The sequence below is a fragment of the Fundulus heteroclitus genome, chromosome 23, assembly GCF_011125445.2.
Source record: "Fundulus heteroclitus isolate FHET01 chromosome 23, MU-UCD_Fhet_4.1, whole genome shotgun sequence".
NCBI lineage: Eukaryota > Metazoa > Chordata > Actinopteri > Cyprinodontiformes > Fundulidae > Fundulus > Fundulus heteroclitus.
The window spans coordinates 8,403,711-8,429,213 of NC_046383.1; the positions used below are offsets into that span (position 1 = coordinate 8,403,711).

The window sequence follows — 25,503 nt, forward strand, 5'->3', positions numbered from 1 at the left end:
TGTTCAATCCATATGGTGATCTGTTTAAGATAGATATCCAACTTGATAAACACAGGTTTGCATGAACTGTCCATGATGAGCAAGCTTGAAGCGACTGTGGAGAGGAAAATCTCCCCTTTGGGAAGAAACCTCTGGCAGAACCGGGCCCAACATGGTGGTCTTCTGCCGGACCAATAACGAGGTGATAGGGAGTGATGAAGACTGAAGGGAGAAAACACTCTGATGGGTTGAGAATGGAGGAACGTCTTGGAAGCTAGATGAACTCAGCTATGATGGTGGAGAAGGGGTTGGGGGTGGGTTGAATCGGACATCTGATTCGAAATCCGACATGCAATCCGTTTGCGCTTGCTGGTTAGCAGGCTGAGACGTGGATTTGAAGTTGCTTTTAAGATGAGCGCGGGATGCTGATTGGCTTCATGGAGGTGCGGTTCGTAGCTGATTGGCTCACATCAGAGGCGGATCAGACTCTGAATGGAGGCAGGCGATGAGTTTCTTCGATTGAACTTGCGCTTCAGCTTCATAATATCTTATGGAGCACTGAGCACCATTTTCTACAGTGTGAAATAAGAAAGGACATTTTCAATCCAGCAAACCTACCAGAACATGTCATTCCAAAAAAAGTAAAAAACAAAACAACTTGACTAGTTTTCCGTAGTTTGAAGACCGCGGTTCCATCTCCTCCCACAGAACATCATCCTCGCTACCATCCAGTGCATTTGATATGCAGAACTTTTTAAATCCAGCAATGGTGTCACTTCACCCCATGCATTAAGGATCCATTCACAAAGCTTACGTACAGCAAGCTTTTGAACTTCTCCAGACGGTGTAAAGGTGTGACTGCCGGACAGGAGCCGCTCGGTGAACATCTTGTTCTGGTTATCCTTCAAAGGCTCGTTAACCAACACCTGTAGCTGGCTTGTCATCCCTCCCGGTATGATGCCTGAGTCGCCGTTTATAGTCCTCACCTGAGTTTTCACCGCATCAGTCAGGTGTCCGTGGAAGGCATCCATTATGAGCACGTTTCTCATTTTTCTGAGAGCCCTGAGCCGTGCTCGCCACACCACCTTTAGCCAGTCTACCACAAGTTCACCCTCCATCCAGCCCTTTTCTTGGCCGCGTACAACGATACCATTGCTTCCTTCTGGACAGTTATGCATTTTACAACATTGTAAATTCAGCCTCAAGTTGTTCATTGTTTTTGTGTGATCTTTTCTGTTTTTTACAAATACATTTTAGTTTTGCTTGGTGTATCCCGTGTTGCCTCGTTTCCTTTTATTAAAAGTAAATTTACGTGCTCAACGGTCTCATGAGAAAACTCATGAAAAAGGAGTTTTCAGAATCAATCAGAATCAACAGTTCTGATATGATTTAATTCTAAGATTCTTGTTAATGTCCTAAAACAAAACATTACAGATTGGAAATGATAGTGGGTCAGTTAGCTAACAGCAATTCCCACTTAATAAAAGCGGAGCCACACTCTCCATGCTTAACACAACCCGTTAAAATGGGGCTGGATGGTGACAACTTTGGAAAGCCTCCTTCAGAATGAAGGCAACCAAGCTGCCACATGGCTGGTTCTCACCAAGCAGGCTTGCTGATATTTTCAGCTTCCTTAATTTGCTTTCCACCAGTATAGCCACCACGTTTGCAGTAGCTTGATTCCATGATCTTGAAGGCTTTTGGCTTGCTGGTATAGAGGATAGGTTAGAAAAGTTCTTCCACAGCCGTCAGCATGTCCATCACCTTCTCCTGATTTTAGTTTTTAAAATATAAAAGTGATTTAAAAATTATGTAACAGTTAGTCTGTCTGTTTTATATAAAAACAAAAAAAATTTGTTCCACAATGGGGAAATATGCACGTAGCAGTGGCAAAAGCAGAGACAGAGTTACATGCACTAATTTGTAATGAAAAAAAAAAAACAAGCTAGTCTAATCTAGAGTTAGTTCTAAAGAAACATCAAGAGAAACAATTTCTACAAAAAATATTACACAATTATTGATAATATGACATACTTAGGTAAAAAAAAGATGAATTATTAAAGGTAAACAGTGGACTAACTCCAGCATATTTACAGAACTTGAGAAAGTATGCAGTATTCATGAAAGTACAGCAACGTCTCAAAGTAACTTAGGCGTGTGCAAGTGGACCTTAGTATCTGGGAAACAGTGTAAACGATTCATGATCAGATCAGAACCTGAGCAACCATTAGCATGTTATGAACACTTATTGAGTCTGTTGCAGAGATTATAAAGTCTAACAGCAGCTGGGATGGAGGACCTGTGGAAGCGCTCCTTGGAGCATCTGGGATGCAGCAGAACCCTGCAGCTCTTCACCAGCTCCCCACATGGGCTGGGAGACATTCCCCATCAATTATGTCATTTTTCTTAAGTTAACCTTCATTAAAGACTCATGAAGGTTTTTCAGGTCCAGGCAAATTTCACTCAGTAGCTCGCAGGGCAATAATGGACAGGTTGCTGACCCCTGAACTAAGCCTGAACTTTATGGGTTGTCTGTTCTGAACCTTAACCACATCCACCCTCTTGTGTTGATGTAAATATGACCTGTTCATCTTTAACAACGTCTTGAATTGGCATTTGTTGTGAATCTGCGTAACATGAATATCCTAAAGTGAATTTGTCATCAAGCAGGCCAAACCATGATGAGAATAAGTTCTCAGAGTGAAGATTGCTCCAAGGACCATGGAAAGACAATCTATGTTCTGTTTGATTTTTCTTCTTTTTTTATATCTTAATACAGTAGGGAGGGGGCATAAGAAAGCTTCGCATTGGTCTAATTCAGGAAGCACCTGGGATGTGGACACATCATCTACACATCTGTATTTCCGCTCTCAAGTTCAGAGAACTGATCCCCATTTCTGACACAACATGAGTCACGGAGCGTTGCCGTTGAGTTTTCCCTTAAAATCTACATACTTATTGTCCGACTCAGATATACCCCTATGGACATTCAAAACATTTGCTGTCTGGCCTTAATGAGACAGTTACGTTTTTTAATTTCTCCTGCATGCCGACCCAAAGCTGAACGAGGCCCTAAGCAAAGTTTAATCAACATCCCACTTCCAGTTAAGTAGCTCATAGCATGAGGGGCTTGATTATGATGGGGTTTGTTTGTAAGCAGCTGCTAAATTTGCTTATTCTTTGGGCCAGATCTGCTGATTGACCGCCTCCGTCATCAATTTCTACAAAGGATGGACAGTCAATTTTGTTTCAAATGTGTTGAACTAGAGAAAGCTCTGAAACATGTAGGAGAGTGGGCCCTGAGGACTGACATCACATGCCACTGCACATTAGAAACCAACATATTCCTATAGTCATGCAGCAATGCTTTTGGAATGCATGCAGATTTGGATTTTCTTATCGCATTGGTGAAAAAAGCATCACATTCCCCGGAAGAAACATGTCATTTTAAGTGGCATGCTACTCTAAAATCTCTTCTGGTCTTTTCTGCATGAATCCAGCCATCACAGAAGAGAAGATTAGCTTTGCCAAATGCTCTGATACCCAATCATACAATCGCAGCGCCTGGCTGCAGGGTCTTTCTGGATCCTCCTTTTCCTCGTTCCATTTGTTTAGAAAAAGATCCAGAATACTGACCCATCTGTCCACAGCTCATGTTTCCAAGAATCCTCCAAACCCAGAAAAGTGTCTGCTGCATTTGGACACGCTTTTTTCATGCACAGCAAAGTTTAGGTTTGCATTTGAGAATGTGAAACTAGTAATGAGGACATAGAGTTTGCATGAAAGCAGTCCTCAGTGTTTTTGTCAGTCTAGGGACATGATCATTCTTTTAAAAAGCCCCAACTTTAATGGTTGATAAAGTATTTTTGCATAATAAATCTTAACGTTTGTGTTCCAAAGCACCTGAAGGCTCAGCTGAGCTAATATTTACAGTACTTTTATGACTCATTGAAGATTTTTAGCCCCCTGAGGCGTTATCATGAAACTCTCAGCCTGTGGAACACGCAGTTTTCTGCACCCCAGTTTCTTAAATCAGCGTTCAAACCCCTGTCTTCAAAGAGCAGACAGCAGCCATCCGAATCTGCACACATTCCCCCCTGACTCTCACTCTGAGTTTGTCTTTGTTTTTCTTTTTTCTGCAGGAGTTTGGTGAGCTGCTGCCGTCTCTGTTCCCACAGAGCAGGACCAGGCCAGTGCAGATGTGAAGAACAGCTGCAGGATAAGGAATAAGGACGAAGGGAGGGAGGGAGGGCGGGGGTGAAAGCTGCGATGCAACGTGGCGTTTTCCATTCTGCCTGGAAATCCAGCTGCTGATGGAGAGAAAAGGAGGAGGCGTTGTTAGAACACGACTCTCTCTTCTCTCCTCCCATCCGTCCTGATTGCCTTTTATTCTCCCTTCTCTCCTCTCACACCCTGTTCCCTTTGCCATCCTCCCTCCCTCCCCACCCTCTCATGTAAACGTGGCAGCTGTGCCTTGCTGTTTAACAAGAGATTTTGAAAAAAAAAAAAAAATGCTGCAATTAGGCTTTATTTTTGGCTGCTGCTGTCGGATAACTCAACTGCACCTCAGCAGGTTGAAGCCTGTTCAGATCTCAGAGGCAGGAATATGAGAGCCGCGATGTGGCCGCGAGGCAAAGAAAAAAAAAAAAGGTTCAGGCAGCTTTATTAAGTACAATCAGGCAGTTCTAAGACACTCCTCTGCCACATCAGGGAGTTTTAAAACAAAGATGAATCTGTGGAAAAGGAAAGCCGCATTTAACCAGAGGATCAGACTGAGAAAAGCTTCTGAAATTGTCTGAAGTTCACCGTCCAGGTGCTGCACGCTGACTGGCTGGTTTGAGCTTCTAATAATGAGAAAGTCTGGGGGATTGTGATGCCATAGGGGAGATGGATGGTTTCTACAAATCATGTAGTTCTTATTTGAAAGTTTTTTTAAACGATATATTATTGGATTTCTATAAAGTTCAGATATGATTTAAGGGCTGAAAATGGTCCTCCAGGGAATAGAACTACCTTCAGCAGCAATGACTCTCACAAATCCCTTTTCTCTCTCACTGCCATTCTCTCATGTTGTCATGAAGGGATTCTTCCCCAAACTATGATCAAACATCTCTTCATGGGTCTCATCTGTCCAAAGATTATTGTTTTTTATTGCAATGCAACATTGCAAACTATGTTTAGTCCTTTTTCCAGTTGTTCTATTGGGTTCTTCAACTGTTAACAGACTAACAGGCCTGTAGAGTCTGAGAAGTAGCTGCTGGGTGTCTGGGAATTTTCTGAAAAATTCAATCCCGGGACAATTGGCATCGACAACAAATGTTTTTATTTAGCACAATAATGGGTGTTTTTCAGGAAATATGCACATCTCTGTAAATTAAGTCTCAAATCATCGCACAAAAGCACCTTATTATTTCATTATTTGTTATCTGTGGCTCATGAAGGACAACTAGTTCATACAAACTTTTAAATCTTTATCTTTAAAAATAATAAAAGATATATAATGGGAAAAAGAACACCATAACCATTGTTCATCGCCTGTTTGTTTGTCTCTTATGTGTACTCCTACCCTAGTCGGCTAAAAAAAATTATTCACCACGGTAACTCGCGGGTGACAATAAAGAATCTTTGAATCCTTGAATATATATATATATATATATATATATATATATATATATATACACATATATATATATATATATATATATATATATATATATATATATATATAGCATTTACTGTTAGTGCTGATTTATACATGGGAGTCAGACTTTCTTCTTCATCTGAAATCCAAGGGGAAGGACCATTTCTTCACACACATGCTTCTACATTTTAAATCTGCTTTACCTGAACCAATAACACCCATGTGGCTGTTACGGTTGCTTTGACCCTTTTCAGGTTACTCACATGTTTCCGTGTGTAATGTGTGGGAGGGTTTTTTAACTTTCCACTGCTCTGCCTGGAGTCTGAGAAGTCCAGACAGAGCAGGCGATGCTAAAACAGGGACTGATTTTAGTATAAAAAAAGAGAAAATAGACTTGCTTACGTGTGTTTGGTTGTTTTAGAGAGTTGGTTTAGCTCTTTGGGTTTACACATCACCAAACTGTTTGCAGCTGCTCTTACTCTCTATCCTGAACTTCACCCATCAGACCATTAAAGGTTTCTCTTTCTGAGCGTATCGTGTAAACATTGAGGCTGTGTGATATTTAAGCCAAAGCTTTTGTCACATATGAAGACTGGGGGACTAAAATCTAATAGTTTTCTGTAATTTGTGCAACAGCTTCATGTCTGAGTGAGTGAAAAGTGATTCAACCAGTACACTAAGCAAATTCCTTTCTGATGTTTTCTTGTTTAGAGGATAGAAGTATACTTGGTGCAAGTTTGACATGAGCAGGAGGAGTCTAACTTAAGTCTATGAACATGAGGTTTTAATTCAAAAACACTATTAATCTTAAAGGGAACTTAAATGTTGTAACTCTTATTTTTAAGGTTTCTTCAAAGAGATGTTGTAGATGCTGACGGCAGTAGGCAAGAAGGATCTTATGTAGCGGCCTGTCTTACAGTGGATCTGAAAAAGCCTCTATTGCTGATGTAGAAAACAACCTTTCAGTCTCAGAAACTGCAAACAAGATCAAAGCAATTCTTTATTCCTCCATCTGAGTCTTCAGGAGGTTTTGACACAGCAAACCAGGTTGAATTACGTTTTGACAAAGCTTATAGTTAGAGTGGCTTAGGTTACCCCGAGCTATCTCTGTAGTTATGCTGCTATAGGCTTAGGCTGCTGGAGGACATCAGGGTCTATTTTTATCAACCTTGCTGAGTTCTCCTACTGTTCTCCAATTTGCATTGTTTGTTGTTATTTCATCTTTTAACTTTTTGTTCCCTCTCTTTTTTTTCTTCATAGTAGGTACACCTTGTCTGGCATCCTGTTACCTGTGACACCATCAAGGGGAGAGCGATTATGTGCTATCACTATAATGTAGAAAAGGATTCCTGGATCAATGTGAGCTTCTGTGCTTTCTGTGTCTCTGCTCTGTCTTCTCTAAGCCCCAGTGGGTCGAGGCAGATGAGCGTTCACACTGAGCCTGGTTCTGGTTCTGCTGGAGGTTTCTCCTTCCCGTTAAAGGGGAGTTTTCCTCTCCACTGTCGCTTCATGCATGCTCACTATGAGGGATTGCTGCAAAGCCATCAACAATGCAGACGATTGTCCACTGTGGCTCCACGCTCTTACAGGAGGAGTGAATGCTGCTTGGAGAGACTTGATGCAACCTGCTGGGTCTCCTTAGAGAGGAAACTTTATGACCAATCTGTATAATCTGATTGAATTTGATTTTGTAAAGTGCCTTGAGATGACGTGTTGTGATTTGGTGCTATAAAAATAACATTTAATTTAATTGAATTAAAGCACCATAGAAATCCGAACATTATCCTCACAATGCTGCATGTTTTGTCCAGATGGCAGTGGGCTTGGACCTATAATTATTGATGAAAGTAACCTCTCAGCAGTCCAAAACCTTAGGAAAATGTGTTGCTCAGTGTTTGATGTTCCTTTCTAGATGTATTTTTTTGTAACCGTCGTGCAGAGCATGAACACATTTTCAAATGCTCATGCTGATGTGCAGCGTGCTAACTAGTTCTTATCGCCACACCCTGTGATCTAACTGATCCTCTGGGGATGACTCTGGAAACCTCCCGGCTGTGGGCATCCTTTACAAATCCTTGAAAACCTGTGGTGGAGTCCTGAGCAGTGAGCTTTTGTGGTGTCCTGTGTGTCGGTGTAATTACAGCCTGAAACCCTCCATCAGGTGGAAGTGTGGCGGCTTGTTCCTGCGTCTTAACATCACGGTATTAAAACTCTTTCCAGTTACAAAATGTAAAACATTATGGAACTTTTACCAAATTCTTACAAGATGGTGAATATCACTGCTTAGAAAATGAAACTTGGAATCATGCAGCCAGTTAAATATATAGTTTGTTCTAAAGCTGCTTCATTTTTGAGGTTTTCTGTATTAAATTCATTTTTAGTCTGCTTTCGTGCAACCGATCTGAGACGTTGAGAAGCAAGCGTGCAATTTTCACCTTTAGGAATGCTCCTATGAGCAAAAATACCCAGAACATTAACATACAGCTTCATTTGTGCGCCTGCGTTTGTTTAGCAACAGGAAGAGAAGGAGAGGAGGGAGGCTCAGGCTGACTAAAGGCAAAACATCAATTAAACAGAAAAGGGTTGTCACTCTGTTTAGCAGCAAACCGTTTTAGGAGCCAGTGGGTCTGAAGAGAGGTTAAAAGACAGCTTTGATGTTCTCTGTTGTGTTTGGATTCTGGCTTCGTTCTAAAATTTGAACATTGATGCTGAAGGGAACCAAATTATGAGCACTAGACAGACAATATCCTCTGTTACACTAAATAAAATTAAATGAGCTAATTCTACCCACTGGGTTTGAATCTTTGTTTGCCTCATGCAATGACCTGGGTCTTGCCAGGTTGCAAATTATTTAAATCTATCTTAAGATATACAAAAACATACAGCACATTACAAATTGACGTTATTTGTTTTTTACAGAAAGATTAATCTAAAACAGAACTTTTCTACTTCTATTGGATTTAGGAGGGAAAGCAGCAGCTTATTAAATGCTCTTTACTATCTGAATATCACCGGTGTGACCACATCTACATCTGCTCATGCGCTGCAAGTGGTCTGCAGCCATGCCGTTACAATATTATGGAGGTAAGAACGCAATTAAATACACTGACAGCAAATCTGTGGTGTATTTAGGTGCTAATCCATTCAGTGATTTATAGATGAAGAGGAGTATTTTAAAGTCTTTTCTCTGAGGAAGTGTAAGGACTTAGAAAACTGGGTTGTAGAGGGGGTGAGAGGCGTTGTTCAAAATTATCTGGCAGACACAGGAGCACAGGAGGAGCATTGTGAGGTGAAGGTGTTTACGTAGTTCTAAAATGACAAGTTTTCTCTTTAAGACGAAAAATTTTGAGATCCTGGACCGACCCAGAGTTGCCTTGTCCATGAGCCCTTAAAATTTCTAAGCCCTTTGCATCGCTCTCTCTCACAGCACGGCATCCGAATCCGCGATGTAAGCAAAAGCCGTTGCCCAAGAAAATGGTGTCTGCATCCCACAATGCACTGCAAAATCACGTGCCCTGTCGAGCCCCATACTTTACTATATTTTAAAAGATTCATCAGAATCAAGGCAACACAAATATGGAGGCAAACCGGTTAAAAAGACCTCAGACCAAATGATCTCAGACAAGAGGAGACATGAAGCACCATGAGGGCAGAAATACAAGGAGGCCAAAGCAGGACCTATCCAGGGTTTGTGTCTCACGCTAGTGCTGCTGAGGATGAATTTTTCTCTTTTTTTGCCATCAAACTTTACCTGAACTCTACACGATCCACTTGCTTACAGAGTTTTGCCCAAAGATAAACATCTTTTTCAAGCGAAGTGAATCCTTTTTGTGTTTAAAACATTGTGGGTGGTCCAGCGCTTCAACATTTTGTGCAATAGATGTTGTCTATGAAGGACCCAAAAGCAGCCTGAAGGACTTGGAGTTCAAAAGCCACAAAACCTGAAACAACATTAAACAATAATACAGAACATGAGACTAAAGAAATATAAAACAATCAAGACCCCTTAGACACTAAAAAAGGTAAATGTTAAATGAAATCTTTCCATTAGAATTTATTAACGATTTATTTATTTTTCTGACATTCAGTTGTAGATTCGTCGCTGTGTTCGGGATCGTTGTCTTGCTGATTTCAGCAGCTTCAGCTCTCACAGTGATGGCCTCGTTCAGGTCCAGTGGCTGCAGGACAAGCCCCAATCATTGACACACTGCACACCACCATGCTTCACAGTTGGTGAGAAGTGTTTGTGCCTTCTTTACTCTAAATATAGTGCAAAGCAGCAGGACCCAAACTATTTACTTTGGTCTCTTCTGTCCAAGGGGCATGGGTCGCAAAGCCTTGTTCAGATGCAGACTCTCCTTCAACCCTCCAAACAAGTCACATTTCTTTTTCTAATTGTCCTGTCGTGAACCTTTTTATTTGACATTTTTACAGAAGCCTGTAGAGCAAAGGTGTCCAAACTGTAGGACACCCTGGACCGAAACTGGGCCAAAAAAATGGAAATAAAAAACAAAGTAAAATTCCCCAAAAATATATATATTATGATTTTTATTTTTTCCAGCCACCGTCCCCACAAATTATGATCATGCACTATTTTAATTCATCAGAACATTAACAGAGATTTTATGTCCGACAGTGATGTGTAAATCATTGCAGATTTGAAATTTAAAAGAGTTTTGCAACTTTTGTCGTATTATAAATGTTCATCCATTTTGCTAATTCTTTTGGGCCCGAATGCATTTTTTTTTGTCTATTCTTCGCAATAGGAACAGGACTTGAGTCAGTCATTTTTTGAAAACAGTTGCTGTATTTAGCCAATTTAAAAAAAAATAGTAAAAAGTAAAGTAAAAAGTAAAAAGACAATTTTGGTCCACTAAAGTCTTTATTTGAGTAAAAGTCATTGAACAAATGTGGTACTATTTATACTATGAAGTTAAAGATACTTTCTGTTGTACCAAACATTTTAATTTGTAAGAAAATGTTAACTTCTAAATAACAATTTTGCTTTAATTAAGAATAAATAGCCACCATCTGCATTACTCACATGTGCTGCTGCATTAAATAATTGTTGAATTGCAGTCGAGGGCCGCACAAAATCAATCCGGGGGACGGAAATGGCCCCCCGGGGTCCACTGGTGTAGAGATAAGAAAAAGCTTTTCAGGTTTTTTTATCATTTCCTTGAGTATTGTAGCGTCTGACCTTTGGTTGATTTTGTTGCTACGTCCACTTTGGGTAAGAGTTGCAGCTGTATCAGACATCTTTATTAGAGCTTGGTGGCTTCAGAGGAATACAGCACAACAGACCTGTTTCATTATACCTCCACCGCCATGACTGACAGTTGTTAGGAGGTTTTCTCCAAGCATGCTGCTGTGCATTACTGCAAAACATCTACTATACATATCCGTCTAAAGGACATTGGTACAGAGTTTTGAGCATTTATTTTTTTTATCTTCTGGGGCTTTTAAAGGTGGTGCATATGGATTTCAGTGAATATCAAAGTGGACAAAATTAACAATTATTTCAAAGTTTGAAGCAAATTAAACCCTCAGTCCTGTTTTTAGTCGAGTTTTATCATTTTCAAAATATTTTGTTACCCTCCTTACCATAAACACGTGTCATTATAACCCTCTGTATGCACAACGAACCAGCTTTTGACCTGTGCATATCATTTCATATCATATCATATCATATCATATCATATATCATATCATATCATATATCATATCATATCATATCAAAAGGGTCCATGCTTTCACCTTGAAGGCTGTTAAAAAATTAATTTTGTTAAATTCTTATGATCTGACAGCACAACCAGTACAGAGGAGTATGTGCAACTGAGTCCAACACTTCACAATCCAACTTTTGATATCTCATTACTTTTTTGACTGTTTGGTCAACTGAGAAATAATCATAAAAACATCTTTACAGTTCTAACAGAAAATACTGTCTTCTTCGTTGATTTTGTGCAATCTGACAATCTGAGATTGGACTCTGCAGCAGGACCACAAAATACAAGCAGCATGAACTTTTCATGCACGCATTAATTTACAAAAATCACTTTGCAGCAAACAAGCATCATTGGGCATTTAAAATATCCTCAACAATCCCTTTTAGTCAGGCAGACTCCTCTACCAAAGAACCACGAGGTCTTCTTGGAATAAACAAATAAAAAGAATCTCAAACACTCAGTTTGAGTATTTGTTTGCATGTTCATACATGCTTTCTGCATGTTCAGCAGCAGATGCCGGCCGCTTCTTCATGTTATTTCACTTCATGCTCACATGCCTGAAAAGTGCTGCTAAATGCCAGCAGGCTGCTATATATCACTGTGATAAAGTTCAGTTGAAGGAGGAGATAAATTAACAGTAATTCACTCCACAGGATAAAGGAGATCTCCCATGCATGAGCAAACCCTGACATTATAAGCTCTGCTAAAAATTGATTGTGTGTTTAGGTCTAGTATACAACTTGTTGATTATGATAAAGGGGAAAAAATATTTTGAAAGACTGAAATCTAGATAATATATCTTATACCAATCTATGTCTTTTCCGGCATTCTCATCGACGGATCCAGATAAGAAAAACGTTTCAACTTAGGAATGCAAATCAAAGCAAGAGTCTCTGTCTCTGTCTGCATCTGACACACGTCAAAAAAGAGAGAGAGAGAAAAAAGACCACATGGCATTGTGTGATCTTTTAACTCACCGCTGTCTGGATTTTTATCATCAAATTCAAATGCAGTTGAAAGCAGATGTCCATATAAGAGTTTCAAACTCCAGTCGTAGAGAGCTGGCATCCTGAAACTATTAAATCTGTCTCGGATCCAACACCTTAGAATCAAATCGTTGCATCCTCAGCATTTATTCACATTACACAGAAATCCTGCTAATGCTAATGCAGTTTATTTAATTCAGGTGTGTCAAACGTCTAAATGTTAGCGGTCACCCAGAGGGTTGGACTTTGATGCATATTAACACACACAGGATGACTTCTCTTTTTTAGCACATTGTATTAAATCAGACTACATTTCTCCTGTTTTAGGTCAGTTATGATTACCTACATTTTTCTATTTGCTAAATGCAGGAATAACGAGTAAGAAGTACTAATACAAAAAAACGTTTACTATTTTATTTTAGGTATGGTGCAGGTGATAATGGCATTGCTTTGTGGGCTAATTTACAACATTGTTCTTATTTCAAAGGGGATTTTCATGGTGTTTTGTAATGTTTATTTAGAAAATGTTTATTTAGAAAAACATTTGGGTGAGGCTCAAAAAATGTTATTCTATTTTTGTTCAATCGATAAATCGGGTATAGTAACAGTTGCAATATTGGTTCCACTGGAAAAATATTCTTTGATGTCTAACTTTTACACAGGTTGTTTGCATTTATACTTTATAACTATGGTGCTGTACTTGATTTATATCAGGAATTTAATTTACAGATAAAACCTTTAGGTCTTATAATTTATCTAAAGAAACCCCGGGATTGACAACCTTTCTATTGTAGGGAGCTCCCTAGGGGACATGGGAATTTCTTTTTTTATTTTGCATTGGGCCAATAGTGAAAAGCTTCAGGAGGGATTCCCAAAATGAATGAGCCAAGTCATACAGTTTAAAGGACAACTCTACCAAATACTGAAATCTGTGTCACCTTCTGACTTTGAAGAAAGTACATAATATACATATTATTTATAACATCGATATATGTGGGTGGAAACATAAAAGTGAGGCGCAAAATCCCATAAAGTCTACCAAAAACAAAACCTTTTGATCAAGATGACAAAATATTTAAAACATTTCTGTTATTGAACAAAATAGGAGGTAGTAGCTCCATGAATCAACAGCAAATATTACCTATACAGGTCAAACCACAAAGGATTTCTCCCAAGCACAGGATGATAAAGTTCCACCAGACAGCGAGGAAATCTACAGCTGAGACTCCCAGAAAGACGTGAAGCCGCGGAGTCGACTGAGTGTTTGCTCTTGTCCGTCAAACTGCACGTTTCGCTGACTGGCTGCAACCTTCTGGTGATGGGTGAGTTGGTTTTGGCACGCTGGGCAGGATGTGACAGCTACAGCCGCACCCTGACTCACCTTCTCTCAACCCCAGAGACGCATACACATGCATTCACACACCAAATATAATATATCAGTGGTCAGCTGAGGGTAGTGTGTGTTAAACACAAAACCACCAGCATTAGCACAGCTACAGTGCTCTCTGGGAAAAGTGTGACTACCCCTTGAACTTTTCCAAATTTGGTCTCATTACAACCGCAATCTTCAATGTATTGTTTTTATAAATGTATCTATTTATAAAAACATGGAAAACCATGACAAAGTAGCACCTGCACTGTTGGGGATAGAAAAAAATATATAATTAATAAAAAAAAATCTTATTCTTGTCCACATCTGTGTTGTATTCACTCAGTTGTACTCTGATACCCCTAAATAAAATCCAGTGCAACGAACTGCAGAGGTGAGAGCAAGTCATCACTTCCCAAATCACAAGGAAGTCTCAAGTCTTTATACCCGGGTCACAAGTCAAGATTGACAAGTCTCGTTTCAAGTCCAGTTCCTATGGTTTAAATTTCAAATCATTATCAAGTCATGATAGGCTATTCCTGAAACACTGCACAAACAGAAAGTGTTTGCTTAAATATCACAAAGCATCTGAAATATATATTTGTTTATATAAATGTTTATTAAAGGCTTTCAGCCCAGCAGTTGACTGGCAACTTGTTCAGGGTGTACCTGACCCTGACATTTTGCCTGTTGGCAGCTGAAATAGGCTCCCTCACTCCCATTTTTTTTATTTTAACTTTATTGAGAATATTGAGCTGTTTTGAGTAAAGATGCTCAAGTTCAAGTCATCAAATCTGTGACTTGAGTCTGACTCAAGTCAAGTCATAGAGGCCATACCTCTGATGAATTGTCTTTAGAACTTGTTTAATAATAAGTAGCACCATGTTGGGTTCAGCGCTTCTTCATCCATCTTTTAAATAATCACCCCATCTGTTAGTTTATTCATTTTTCATCACAGTCACGGTAACCACTCTGATCACGGTAACAAATCTTCAGCAGCCATGGGAAACAGCGTGTTCACAGTTCTCGGACAATAACCTGAAAAGGAAATGCTGCATAGCATAAGAAAGTGCCCTTCAAAATAAAACCTAGACTAATAGTTCTAATAAAATTGCATGAAACAAATGTATGGACGATGTAAATATTGAGAGCATAGCCTCAACGCACCATGATGAAGACCAAGGAGCACAGCAGACAAGTCAGGAATAAAAAGTTACGGAGAGGTTGAACGCAGAGATAAGTTATAAAAAAATATCCCAAGCTTTGAATATTGAGGAGAACATTAACTAGCTATAGACTGAAGGACAACTGTCCATAAAAAGCATTTGCACAAACTTGTTGAAGAATGTGTTTTTGTCAGCTTAAACCAAATTTGAATTGTCTCTGCTACATACAAAGGGCTATATGGGGCAGAAAACTGACTTCCATATCACTTTAATATCCCTATCCCTATGATAAAACATGGTGGTGGCAGCTTCACACTGTGGGAAGGTTTTCACCTGCTCTGACAGGGAAACAGGTCAGAGTTGACTGGACGATAAATAAAGCTAAGTACAGGACAATCCTGGAAGAAAACCTGTTAGAGGCTGAAAAACACCTTCCAGCAGGACGACGAAACTAAACATACAGCCAGAGCTACATTCAAATAAATGGCTTAAATAATCACATATAACTTGTCAGGAGTTCCTAGTCAAAGTTCAGGTCCCAACACACAAGCTGTGATTTGCACATATGGCAAAAACCTAAAAGGAGATTAAAGAAACTGGTTCTTGAATTGTCCTTATAATGGAAATTATAAGGACACAAAGACCCAACATGGGAACCTACAACCAAGCAATCACGAGGGAATCAACAGTGGCAGTCATTTTTGGGCTCCAAACATCAGTTTGTGAAGTGGACGGCAGCTCTCTGTTGTTTTTGACCCTCTTAATCAACGTTCGGATGAATGCATCCTCTCGTGACGTCTTTCTGAATTCAGGCATTTTAACTGAAAGTGCAGCTCCTCCTCCTCAAGTGAATTCAGAAAGTGTCAGCGGCATTAGAGTGGCACCGCTTTTGTGTGCGTAGGAGAGGAAGATGAGGAACCCGGGGACGTGCTGACCGCCTTGTTATCTGTGCAGTTTGTTCTGTACACAATGAAGCTCTGTTCTCCTCGGCGGTTGGTTCAGACTCAGGCCAACCCGGTACTCTTCATCCTCTGCAGCCTCTTCAAAGGATTCAGCGTGTTCGCCACGTTCCCACCGAGGCTGAGTAGGCAGCAATTATCCGGGATCATCTGTTTGTAGACGTCATGGGTCGGTCGGTGAACCCCGTTGCGCCGACTGTTAACAGGAGAAGGTCTGTTTCTATAAAACGTGGCTCCTTCTTCATACAATGGCTGTGGTACGTCAGCAGGCCCCGTCTGCAGAACAATTAAAATGTACCTGCAAGTAAGCAGCTCAGCAGCCCTAGTTGGGTAAATGAAATTAGCCTTAAAATAAAGGTTTAAATACAATACACGTTCGAAGGCTTATCTGTATGTTTTGCTGCAGGGATGAGACTCTGGGCTCAGAGATACCAGAGATACGTGATGCAAGCGGCAGGCTCAACCCTGGGGCCTCCAGAAGCTCAGAACCTAACAAACATTTATAACAGAGGGCACAGCATGGATTTCATTTATTCATTTCAGGTATGGTCATTCCAAAAAAAGGCAAAAAACAAAGCAACTGGACTTGTTTTCCGTAGTTGAAGACGTTTCGCTTCCTCTCCAGGAAGCTTTCTCAATTCAAAAAGAATAAAAAGAACTAAAAGAACAAACTTTTTGAATTGAGAAAGCTTCCTAAAGAGGAAGCGAAACGTCTTCAACTACGGAAAACAAGTCCAGTTGCTTTGTTTTTTACCTTTTTTTGGAATGCTTAGTATTAGGCTAATTCAAATAGCTAATAGATTAAATGTTCAGAGCCATGCAAGAAAAAAACAAACAAAAAAAAAGCAAGAATTTTTCACGTTATAACCACAAACGTCAATGTTTTTATCGAGACTTAGAATTTGAGATGCCAAAAATAGAAACTTTTTGGAAATACCTCTGATATGGAAAAGTTTTAATAGGCAGTAATAAGGTAGAAATAGGCCTTCAATTTCAAAAAAGGTTAAACATAGTGACAAAGAGAAAAGGGAGGATCCTGTCTTTAAACCTTGGCCCTGACATGAATAAATCTGCCTCTGCCAGGTGCAAACCTTTACTAAAATTGAAGTTTTTTTTTTTTTTGGCTGCTCTAAGGTAACTCTCTCCATTTCCTTCTTCTCAGCGCCTCTGTGGGTAGACATTGTGATCACATATTTAAACAGAACCGTGCAATGCGGCGCTTTCTTTGCCTTTTCATTCTGCTGCTGAATCCTTTATCAGCCTCGGTGTATTTTCTTTTACATTGATGGTTCATTTAGAATGTCTGGGTTTGATTGTCCCAATTGTCTTGTAAACAGAACAATGGATCCTCATGGTTAGAGCTTCCATATTATGAATTTATATTTGACAATTCTCTGTGATCTGTAAGATTCTGTACTTCTGGTTTGATCTTCTACCTGCTGTTTTCTTAAAAATAAAAAGGACACTTCCTTTCACAGAGGTTTGCATTTTCATGTGCTGGCTTTTTCTGAGCTTAAAAGGTAGGAGTTGAATATTGCAGCTTTTCTTAGTAGAACCCAGCAGCTCCAGGCATTTTTAACATGATGATTCTACCTCAGACATGTTTTATAAATCTGTCTGAACACCAGATTGCATAATACAGAACACCGTATTTTTCTCCTCTGCAACAGATCTCTGTGCACCTTAGAGAGAAACATCTGAAATAGGAGACAACAATCTTAATTAAAACCTTTTTCCTCACACTTGAAGCATGTTTATCCCACAGCGCCTCCTGGTGGTGGAAGTGATGCTGAAAGCTGATCAGTTTCAGTTTTACGCAGATAGTCAGGAGAGGTTAATGGAGCCCAGCTCAGGAGGAAAGGTGATAATCACTCCATCCGTCCATCCATACCAGCTTATCCTTGCAGGGTTGCTGGTGTCCATCTTCAGTGGTCAACAAATGCACATCAAGGTTAATTCACAGGTTTCTACCTCAGGTTTTGTCACCCTGGACATTTATTTGTAACATGCATTTAATCATTTCTTTTTTACTTTGTGACTAATAGTGGCTAAAATGAGCATAATTTCTGCGGTGTGTGAGTCTTTACCTCACACACCGCAGTGCTGCTGAGAAAATATTAAAATATGTTATATTAAGCCGACTGAAATCTGACCTCATTTCAATTACCTAAAAAAAGTGTCTAATTCTTCAGTTTTATGGTTATATTGTTAATTTTAGACTTTTTTGATCCCATATTTTCCAACATTTCATAACAAACATGCTAAAAATGCACTTTTTTCCCCCCCACAATGAAAAAAAAAATGCAAAATCAATTAACATCTATTAAAGTGTATTTTCAACTACAGTCTATAAAGTATGAGAAAACAGTCCTTACTTCAGCAGGAAGGGTTAGCATAAAGCTAATAGGAAAACAAATGGGGACAGGTTTTACACACTGATTTTATTTCCATTGTGCGTGGATAAGACATACTGGAAATCAATATTATCCAGGAGAAGGTGGTAACAAAACTCAGAATCCAACTACAAACACAGATATCTGTCAGAGAATCCAGAGGATCTTAATCCATGTGATGTACTGTAGAGTAAAAAAATAAAGAAAAAGCTGGTGGTCCCGGAAAGCAAACAAACAGATGGCGAGCCTTCCACCCCAGATCATAACGATAGACATTCTCCATGACACTTTGAAGGACGAGATTTGCTGTCAGCAGAACTGAGTCGATGTAAGAAAGCAAAAAGAACCAATAGTTCATGATTAAAACAGATAGAGGTACTTCAACTGCTCTACAGGGAGACTAACGTGATTGTTTTGCAGGATTAAGGGGACGTTTACCACAGTCAGTAACAGATTCTTTAAGCTCCACCTGAAAGTGCTCCAAACTGCAGGCAATCAGAGAAAGTTCATCAGAGATCGTTTTTTTAAGCATCTGGGTTGATGTGGCGTGGCACCTTTGGGTGCTCCTGCTAATTGGCTTCTAGTCTAGCTTCATTCTTTTCTTTACAGCAGCAGAATTTCCTGGAAGAAAAGATCATTTAACGCTTAACAATGTGAGCGAACAAATCCTAACTTTCAAAACGAATAGTTGCTGAAACATCAAACGTGTGTTCGGACTTTTGTCGAATGTTCCTTAACAGGCAAATGCGGCAATAAAAGCTAAAAAAGGGACATGGAGCAGAACGTGGACTTTAACACCGTTATCGGCAGCGTGTCACCTGTGGAACGCACGAAGCAGACTCCTTCATTTAGTGCCGTTGTACTTGACTTCCTTTCCGCATTTCTTCAGCGTCTCCATGAGAACGTCCACATCCCTGTCGGACTCGATCCAAACCAGCTTCCTGGGCAGGTCGATCTCAAACTTCACGTCTGAGGGGGAGAAAAAACAAAAACAGGAATAATGTTCGCTTTAGTGGACTCAATGGTCTGGAAACAGAATCACTTCTCTATATCGGCTTCTGCTTCCAAAATGAAAGGGAGGTTTTTCAGCCCCCCTTTAAGCTGACTGTGAAGGAAGACCTGAGGAATAGATTTTCTTTATCTTGTTTGAAAACTCGCGGCTCAGACTGTGAGGCCGGAACAGCAGAGGCGAGAAACAGAACAGAAATTTAGCTACTAAACATTTAAATGACTAAGTCAAATAAAAGTGAAACAACAACAACAAAAAAAAAAAAACGTGCTGTTGTGCAGCAGGCGACCGGTCGGCTGAGTCAACAGTCGGAGCAGAGAAGTCACGGGGTGGCTGTGATGCAAGCTGCCTCTAAACATATCTAGAACCGTCTCCTGCAGAATGGATGCAATGCTGAGGCCCGTTTGGGCAGATTTGAATCACCTCCTCATATAAAACTCAAATTATTACTGGTTTGTGTCATGAAGCTGAAATAGAAAATCAGGATCTTGACATATTTTGGGATTTGGCTCCAACCAATAATGCATCTGCTTCTTTACGAAGAATCAAAATGAGTCGTTTTATGAACTGTTTTCTTTAAATAAGCTTTTATATAACAGCAGAGCAATCTTGCTTTCATTATCAGCTGCAACGCGACGCCGCAGAGACACCTGGACTTTGACTGTAGTTGCTTTTGAAAACTTTGGCGATGATGCAAATGTGTTTTTGGCGTGAGCTCTGCCCGGGACAGGAAGGGCAGCAGAGAGTCATGACTGGGGCAAAGAAATAAAACACAAGAACATCCAGGGAGAGACTGAAATTCTGTAGCAGGTAAAAGGACGGACAGAAGATTAGAACCTTTGAACCATCAGAATGTTTTAGATAATTGTTCAGTAACCCTAAATAAACGTTCAGCCATGATTGGATAATAAACTCTGAACCTTACAGTGAACTGAAAACATATTTGCTCCCGTATAAGTTTCTGCTGTCTTTGCGTTTTATGTGTCGCTCACATTTTGGAACATTTTTCCATTTTAGACAAAGACAACCTGAATGAATATAAAATGCAGCTTTTATTTTTTAAAGGGAAAATCAAAGCGATCCAAACCTTCTTGACTCTATGTGAAGAAGTAAACCTTAAACAGTTGCTGTGACAGAATTTTGGCCCAATCTGAAACGGAGGGTTTTCAAGCATGAGTGACTTGATTAAGGTCAATGTCACATTTCATACTAATTTAGGCCAAGACTTTGACTAGGCCACTCTAAAACCACTCTGTTTTGTAATCTCTTCATAAGGGGGGCTTGCTGAAGTGTTTTGAATCATTGACGTCCTGCAGAACCCCAGTTCTTTTGAGCTTGAGGACAAAGACTCATGATCAGACGTTTTCCTTCTGCATTTTGCCTTAATGAGGAGAATTCAAAAGAACAAGATCCCGGATACAAGCAGCCGAAATTAGTTTTCTCTATAGTGTGTCTGGGCTCTCAGAGATATGGTGAGGAGCTCAGTCATCCTGGAGGGACTCAGAGTAGAGCCGCTGCTCCTCCACGTCGAGAGGAGCCAGTTGAGGTGGCTCGGGCATCTGGTCAGGATGCCTCCTGGACGCCTCCCTGGTGAGGTGTTCCGGGCACGTCCCACCGGGAGGAGACGTTATTACAGATCCTTCCCTCCAGCAGCAGTTAGACTTTATACACAGGGCCAGGTTGGCTAACTTTTTGTATTTACTCAGGTTATGTCTGTAGGATTTTAAGAGCTGTTTGATGATAAACACGACAAAAGAAAATGCTAAATATGATGACTTTTCTAACACTCTCCACTAATTTGCCTGTTCAGAGTTGATGCTTTCATCAGCTTCTTTACGTTTACTGTGATCAGATTTGGTTATTTTTAAGTTATTCGGCGTTTTTCCTTTAATCTCCAGCAAGAAAAGAGTTTCCCTCACAACAAACCCAACATTGATTCAACCGTTAGTCAAGGTGTGCCTTAAAAATCAAAAGTGCAGTGGGCGGGAGCCAAAGGCCAACCAGATGGCCAGAGTGGCGAGTCTACCCCAGTGCTTCGGCTAAAACCCGAAGGGAAGGTGAAAACAGAAGAAGAAGAGCAGCGAGCAGGCGGCGGCCTTACCTCCAAGCTTGTTGAGGATTCTTGTGACGGCTCCGGAGCATCCTTCGCAGGTCATCGCCACCTCAAACTCGTGCTTCTGTGACAGAGACGGAGGATTTACTTCACCGTGACTCTGGAGTTTTGGCAGGATGAATTCAAAACGACTCTAATAAACCGTGAGAGGAATCTAAGAAGATGATTGAAATGTGACAATTTTCACACAAAAAATTATTTTAATCTGATCAGGCAGTGTCTGACCTCAAAGGGTCTGGTCACAAAGGTAAATGGAAGCCAGACATCCCTCTCTCCAGCTCCATCAAGTGTTGCCCCCCCATCCACCCGCCCCCCTCCCTTTTTTTTTAAACACATGGCTGGCTACAAACCTTTGTAAGTAGGGCTGCACAAATCTGTCGTTATCACAGTACTATCGACTGCAATAAATATTAAGAATTATTTGGGAACTGTGTGTTCAGGCTCGCTATGCCAGTAAAATATTTGTTGCTGCTTGTTGTTTAACGCAGCATATAATGCTGTAGAAGCTAACGTGGTTGTAAGAAACTAAGACAACATGTTTACAAATGAAGCTGAAGCAAAAAGACATTAATGTGCAACAATTTGTTTATTTATTGGAGGTTATATCATTATTGCAGTTTTCACCCGAAATGAGCGAATATAATTTATTTTCCGGATTTTTTTTTTTTGCAGCCCTACTTCTAAGATCCTATGTGTTTTCATTATAAATTTGCCTTTTTAGCCACATTTTGCTTAATCATTCGAGTATCGGCTATGCAGAAAAGATTTAGCTGTGTTTCAGCATGCATGCAGTCATATCTCAAGAAAGGAATATGTCAAGGAAAATGTCGTATCGCTGCAGTGAAAAAACAGATAACTTGTATCTCTGAAAGTTGACCTGGTCATGAAATGAAAAAGGCATCTCACGTCTAAAAGATACATTTATGCTTTCTTTTTGACACATTTCACTGGAAAAGTGACAATGAAGCACCAGACGACCAACAAAGGTGGTTTTCACAGGAAAGCCAAAATTGTCATTCAAAAATTGTCATTGTCATGTCTGACGAAAGTCATTCGTCAGATAGAGTCATCACAGAATGATGTGTTTCAGGTATTTTTTCAGATTATGACTATGACAGCTAATGAAATTCCAATATTCCTTTTCTGAAAAAATATTATTACAAAAATTTAAATAAAATTATATTACATACCATAAGAAAAGGACTTAATACAGAAATGCCAGACCACTGAAAAGTAAAGCCATGTGCTGTATAGTATAATTATTTATAATTGTTTAGGGCTCCCTTTGCATGATTTTTTTGTTTCAGTGTGGCGCAGCATTGAGGCTTTAAGCCTGTGCCTCTGCTGAGGTGCTTTAATAGCAGCTTTTGGAGCTATTCATTCTTTATCATGCTTTTTTTTTTTTTTTTTTTAACCAGAGCAGCAGAGAAATAGGAGACAATGTATTTTTCTTGCTGAACTAGACGAAATAAACTGTAAAACGCGACTTTCAAGTTTTGGACATTCAACTTCTTTTGCCTGCGTTCAAAATATGCCCACAGCGCAGCAGCGGGGAGTTAATATTTAGATGTTGGGTGTCTGGTTTGACAAGCGATGGGACTCGTCTTCCTCTTCACAATACTGCAAAGATTCTCTACGGTGATCAGTGGGGGTCAGGCTGCTGGCCAAAAAAAGGACAGAACATTGCTAGAGTGACAAATATCAGGTTTTGCTGGAAAAGTCAATATCTCCATAAAGCATTTCATCAGAGGGAAGCATGGAGTGCTCTAAAATGCCCTGGTAGACGTCTGCACAGACTTTGGACTTGAACACACAGTGGACAAGAATGAGAAGCCTCTCCACTTCTCCTCCAGACTCTGACACCTTGATTTAAAAGAAAGCACAAAACATACTTTGGACCCCCGAGCAACAGTCCAGTCGTTTCTCTCCTTAGACCAGGTTAGACGGTTCTGACCGTGTCTCTAGTTTAGGAGAGGCTCGTACTAGGAGTGGCCGATATGGACTTTCTAAAAGTGATGATACAGGACTATTTACAGCTTCTTTAGGTAACTATATGGTTGTGACTGCATGTCACAGCAAGCACTGTCCCATAAACTTAAATACTGTCCTTAAAAAGCATATTTGATAACATTGAAACAAAATCTGAAATATGTTTTATCAGATCACTAGCTACATAAAAACTTGGGATTTTTATCACTAAACCGCACACAGTAACTGCATTTATTATATATATATTTTTTTTAAATTGATATTTACTGATGCTCTCAAGAAACCAACAGGAGGAGAAAATAGCACAAATAACAAACCTGACAGTACTGGCAGGTTTTGGAGTTTTCAGATATCAATAATTGGAATTTATTATTGAGAAAAAGCCAAATTCTTACCAGGATAAGAAATGTTCTGCCATAATAATAACACGATACAGTAAATGCCCACCCCCCAGCTCAAATACCAGGATCGAGACAGATTTAGCCCCTGTCCAGGGCCACGATACGTCTGCATGTGATGAAGCACCGAGTCCAGCTACAGTCCATACCTGATGGTGGATGTCCCCAAAACTCACGACTGAGTCTGAATTCCAAACCTTCTCAAGACTGAAGCTCCCCCTGATCCCTGTGCACCTTTTCCCAAACACACTTTTTCAAAGAAAATACATTCTATGGCTTGAATCTGATTGTTGAGGGGAAACCTTCCCCATCATTATGCAGGCTACAACATGGCATTAGGGCTGGGTGATATGGCTTAAAAATTAAATCTCTGATTTTATTATACCAAATCCGATTAATCGATTTTTTCCCCTTCTTTTTCATTTTACAAAAATGTATTATTTTAAAAACTTGCTTTTATGTCCAGCATTTCATCTGGGAGTGGCCCTGAGTCCAAAGTGCCCCTACGTATAAGCTGTTAAAACTTGCTTATAAAACAAGATGGCGGCCCTGCCGTTGTAAACAATGAAAATATAACTAAATGTTTGCTGCTGGTGGTTTTACACAATGAGCTGAGAACACTTGTGAATCTTAACTTAAACATAAAAAGAAAACATATGAATAAATTAAAGTGTATTTTTTTCCTCTTTACAATATTTTGACTATATATTTTCTTAATCATATATTCAGCTTTGAATGCTATGCTCTTCATGGAATCCCAGTGAGTACATTGGCAAATAAAATCCAGATTTTCAAAATATTAAATTTCAGTAAATTATAAATTAAAATTAATCAATTAAATCGACTTACGCCCCAGCCATACATGACATTTATTTTATAATGTATATTATTTTTATTGAGCTTATGTAACACTGAAATATTTTAGGAAACGATATTTAAGGATTCCATGAGAAATCAAAAATAAACACAATAAACATAAATGTTTGAGTGCATCATTCATTGTGTGTTGAATCTATATGTTAGTTTTATTAATATTTTAATCCTGGAATATTTTAACTCTTTGATACTGATCCAATTTTTTGAGAATAACCTGTTTATTTGTCCTTAGTCGGTTAAAAATGTAGACAATGCAAATGAGAATGAGGCCTCCAAGCAAATATTTTCCAGTCTCAATTTACTTTTTCTATACATCTAGATCCGAAAATACTTATAATCCTGATTTTCCCAGACTGAATAGGAACCCTGCTTCCCTAACATGGACCAACCAGTGTCATTTGTTCTGATAAAGCTAGCCCCTAACCATCCTTTGTGCTTATTTTCTCGCAAAGCGTTTGTTACATAACTTCTGACTAATAAACGACCCAGCAGAGGGAAGTTTGTTGCAGGCTAAACTAAAAGCATTTACGTCTGCCACGTACTGAAGCTAAAACCCGTTCAGGAAGCGAGCAAAAATCACTCAAAATAAACTCACAGTCATGTTGTCAGTGGCGTGTCGCTCTTAGCGATTGGACCAACTCTGGATTTTTGCCTTTAATCAACTTGGAAATGTCGCCAAGGACCACAATAACGGGAAAAAAGAGGTTTACAACCTGCTTAGCTGACCGCTATCAAGCTAAGTATGGCAACGAAACAGGATATCCGGTATTGAAACGGTCCAAAATTGTGAAAGAAAACGTTACAGTGCAAACTTTTGGTTTGTATATAAAAATGTTAAGTTTATGTTAACATAATATTTGCTGACGTCTGAAGTTAAAACATCACTCATGAAATTA

At 39.6% G+C, this 25,503-nt stretch overlaps 1 protein-coding gene across 2 annotated transcripts; it reads right to left on the reverse strand.

The window, feature by feature from the left end:
• Positions 1-18,249: 18,249 nt before the first annotated feature.
• atox1 (antioxidant 1 copper chaperone) lies at positions 18,250-25,369 on the reverse strand. Of its 2 annotated transcripts, XR_004927872.1 has the most exons (4): positions 25,203-25,369; positions 21,333-21,408; positions 18,692-19,191; positions 18,250-18,540 (listed from the first exon to the last, which is right to left on the reverse strand). XR_004927872.1 is itself a non-coding variant. In XM_036127469.1 (3 exons), the coding sequence occupies exons 1-3, from the start codon at positions 25,206-25,208 to the stop codon at positions 19,067-19,069; spliced, it is 207 nt and encodes a 68-aa protein (XP_035983362.1). In that variant the 5' UTR covers positions 25,209-25,369; the 3' UTR covers positions 18,250-19,066. The 2 variants fall into 2 exon arrangements, 1 of the variants encoding a protein (XP_035983362.1); XM_036127469.1 differs by having other exon boundaries at positions 18,250-19,191.
• Between the last annotated feature and the right edge of the window lie 134 nt (positions 25,370-25,503).

What these genes read in the sequence shown, in the direction of transcription:
- atox1 (XM_036127469.1), bottom strand. An exon ending in AATCCTCAACAAGCTTGGAG is followed by an intron (nt 19,192 to 21,332) that starts GTAAGGCCGCCG and finishes TCTCCCCCTCAG; the next exon opens with ACGTGAAGTTTGAGATCGAC.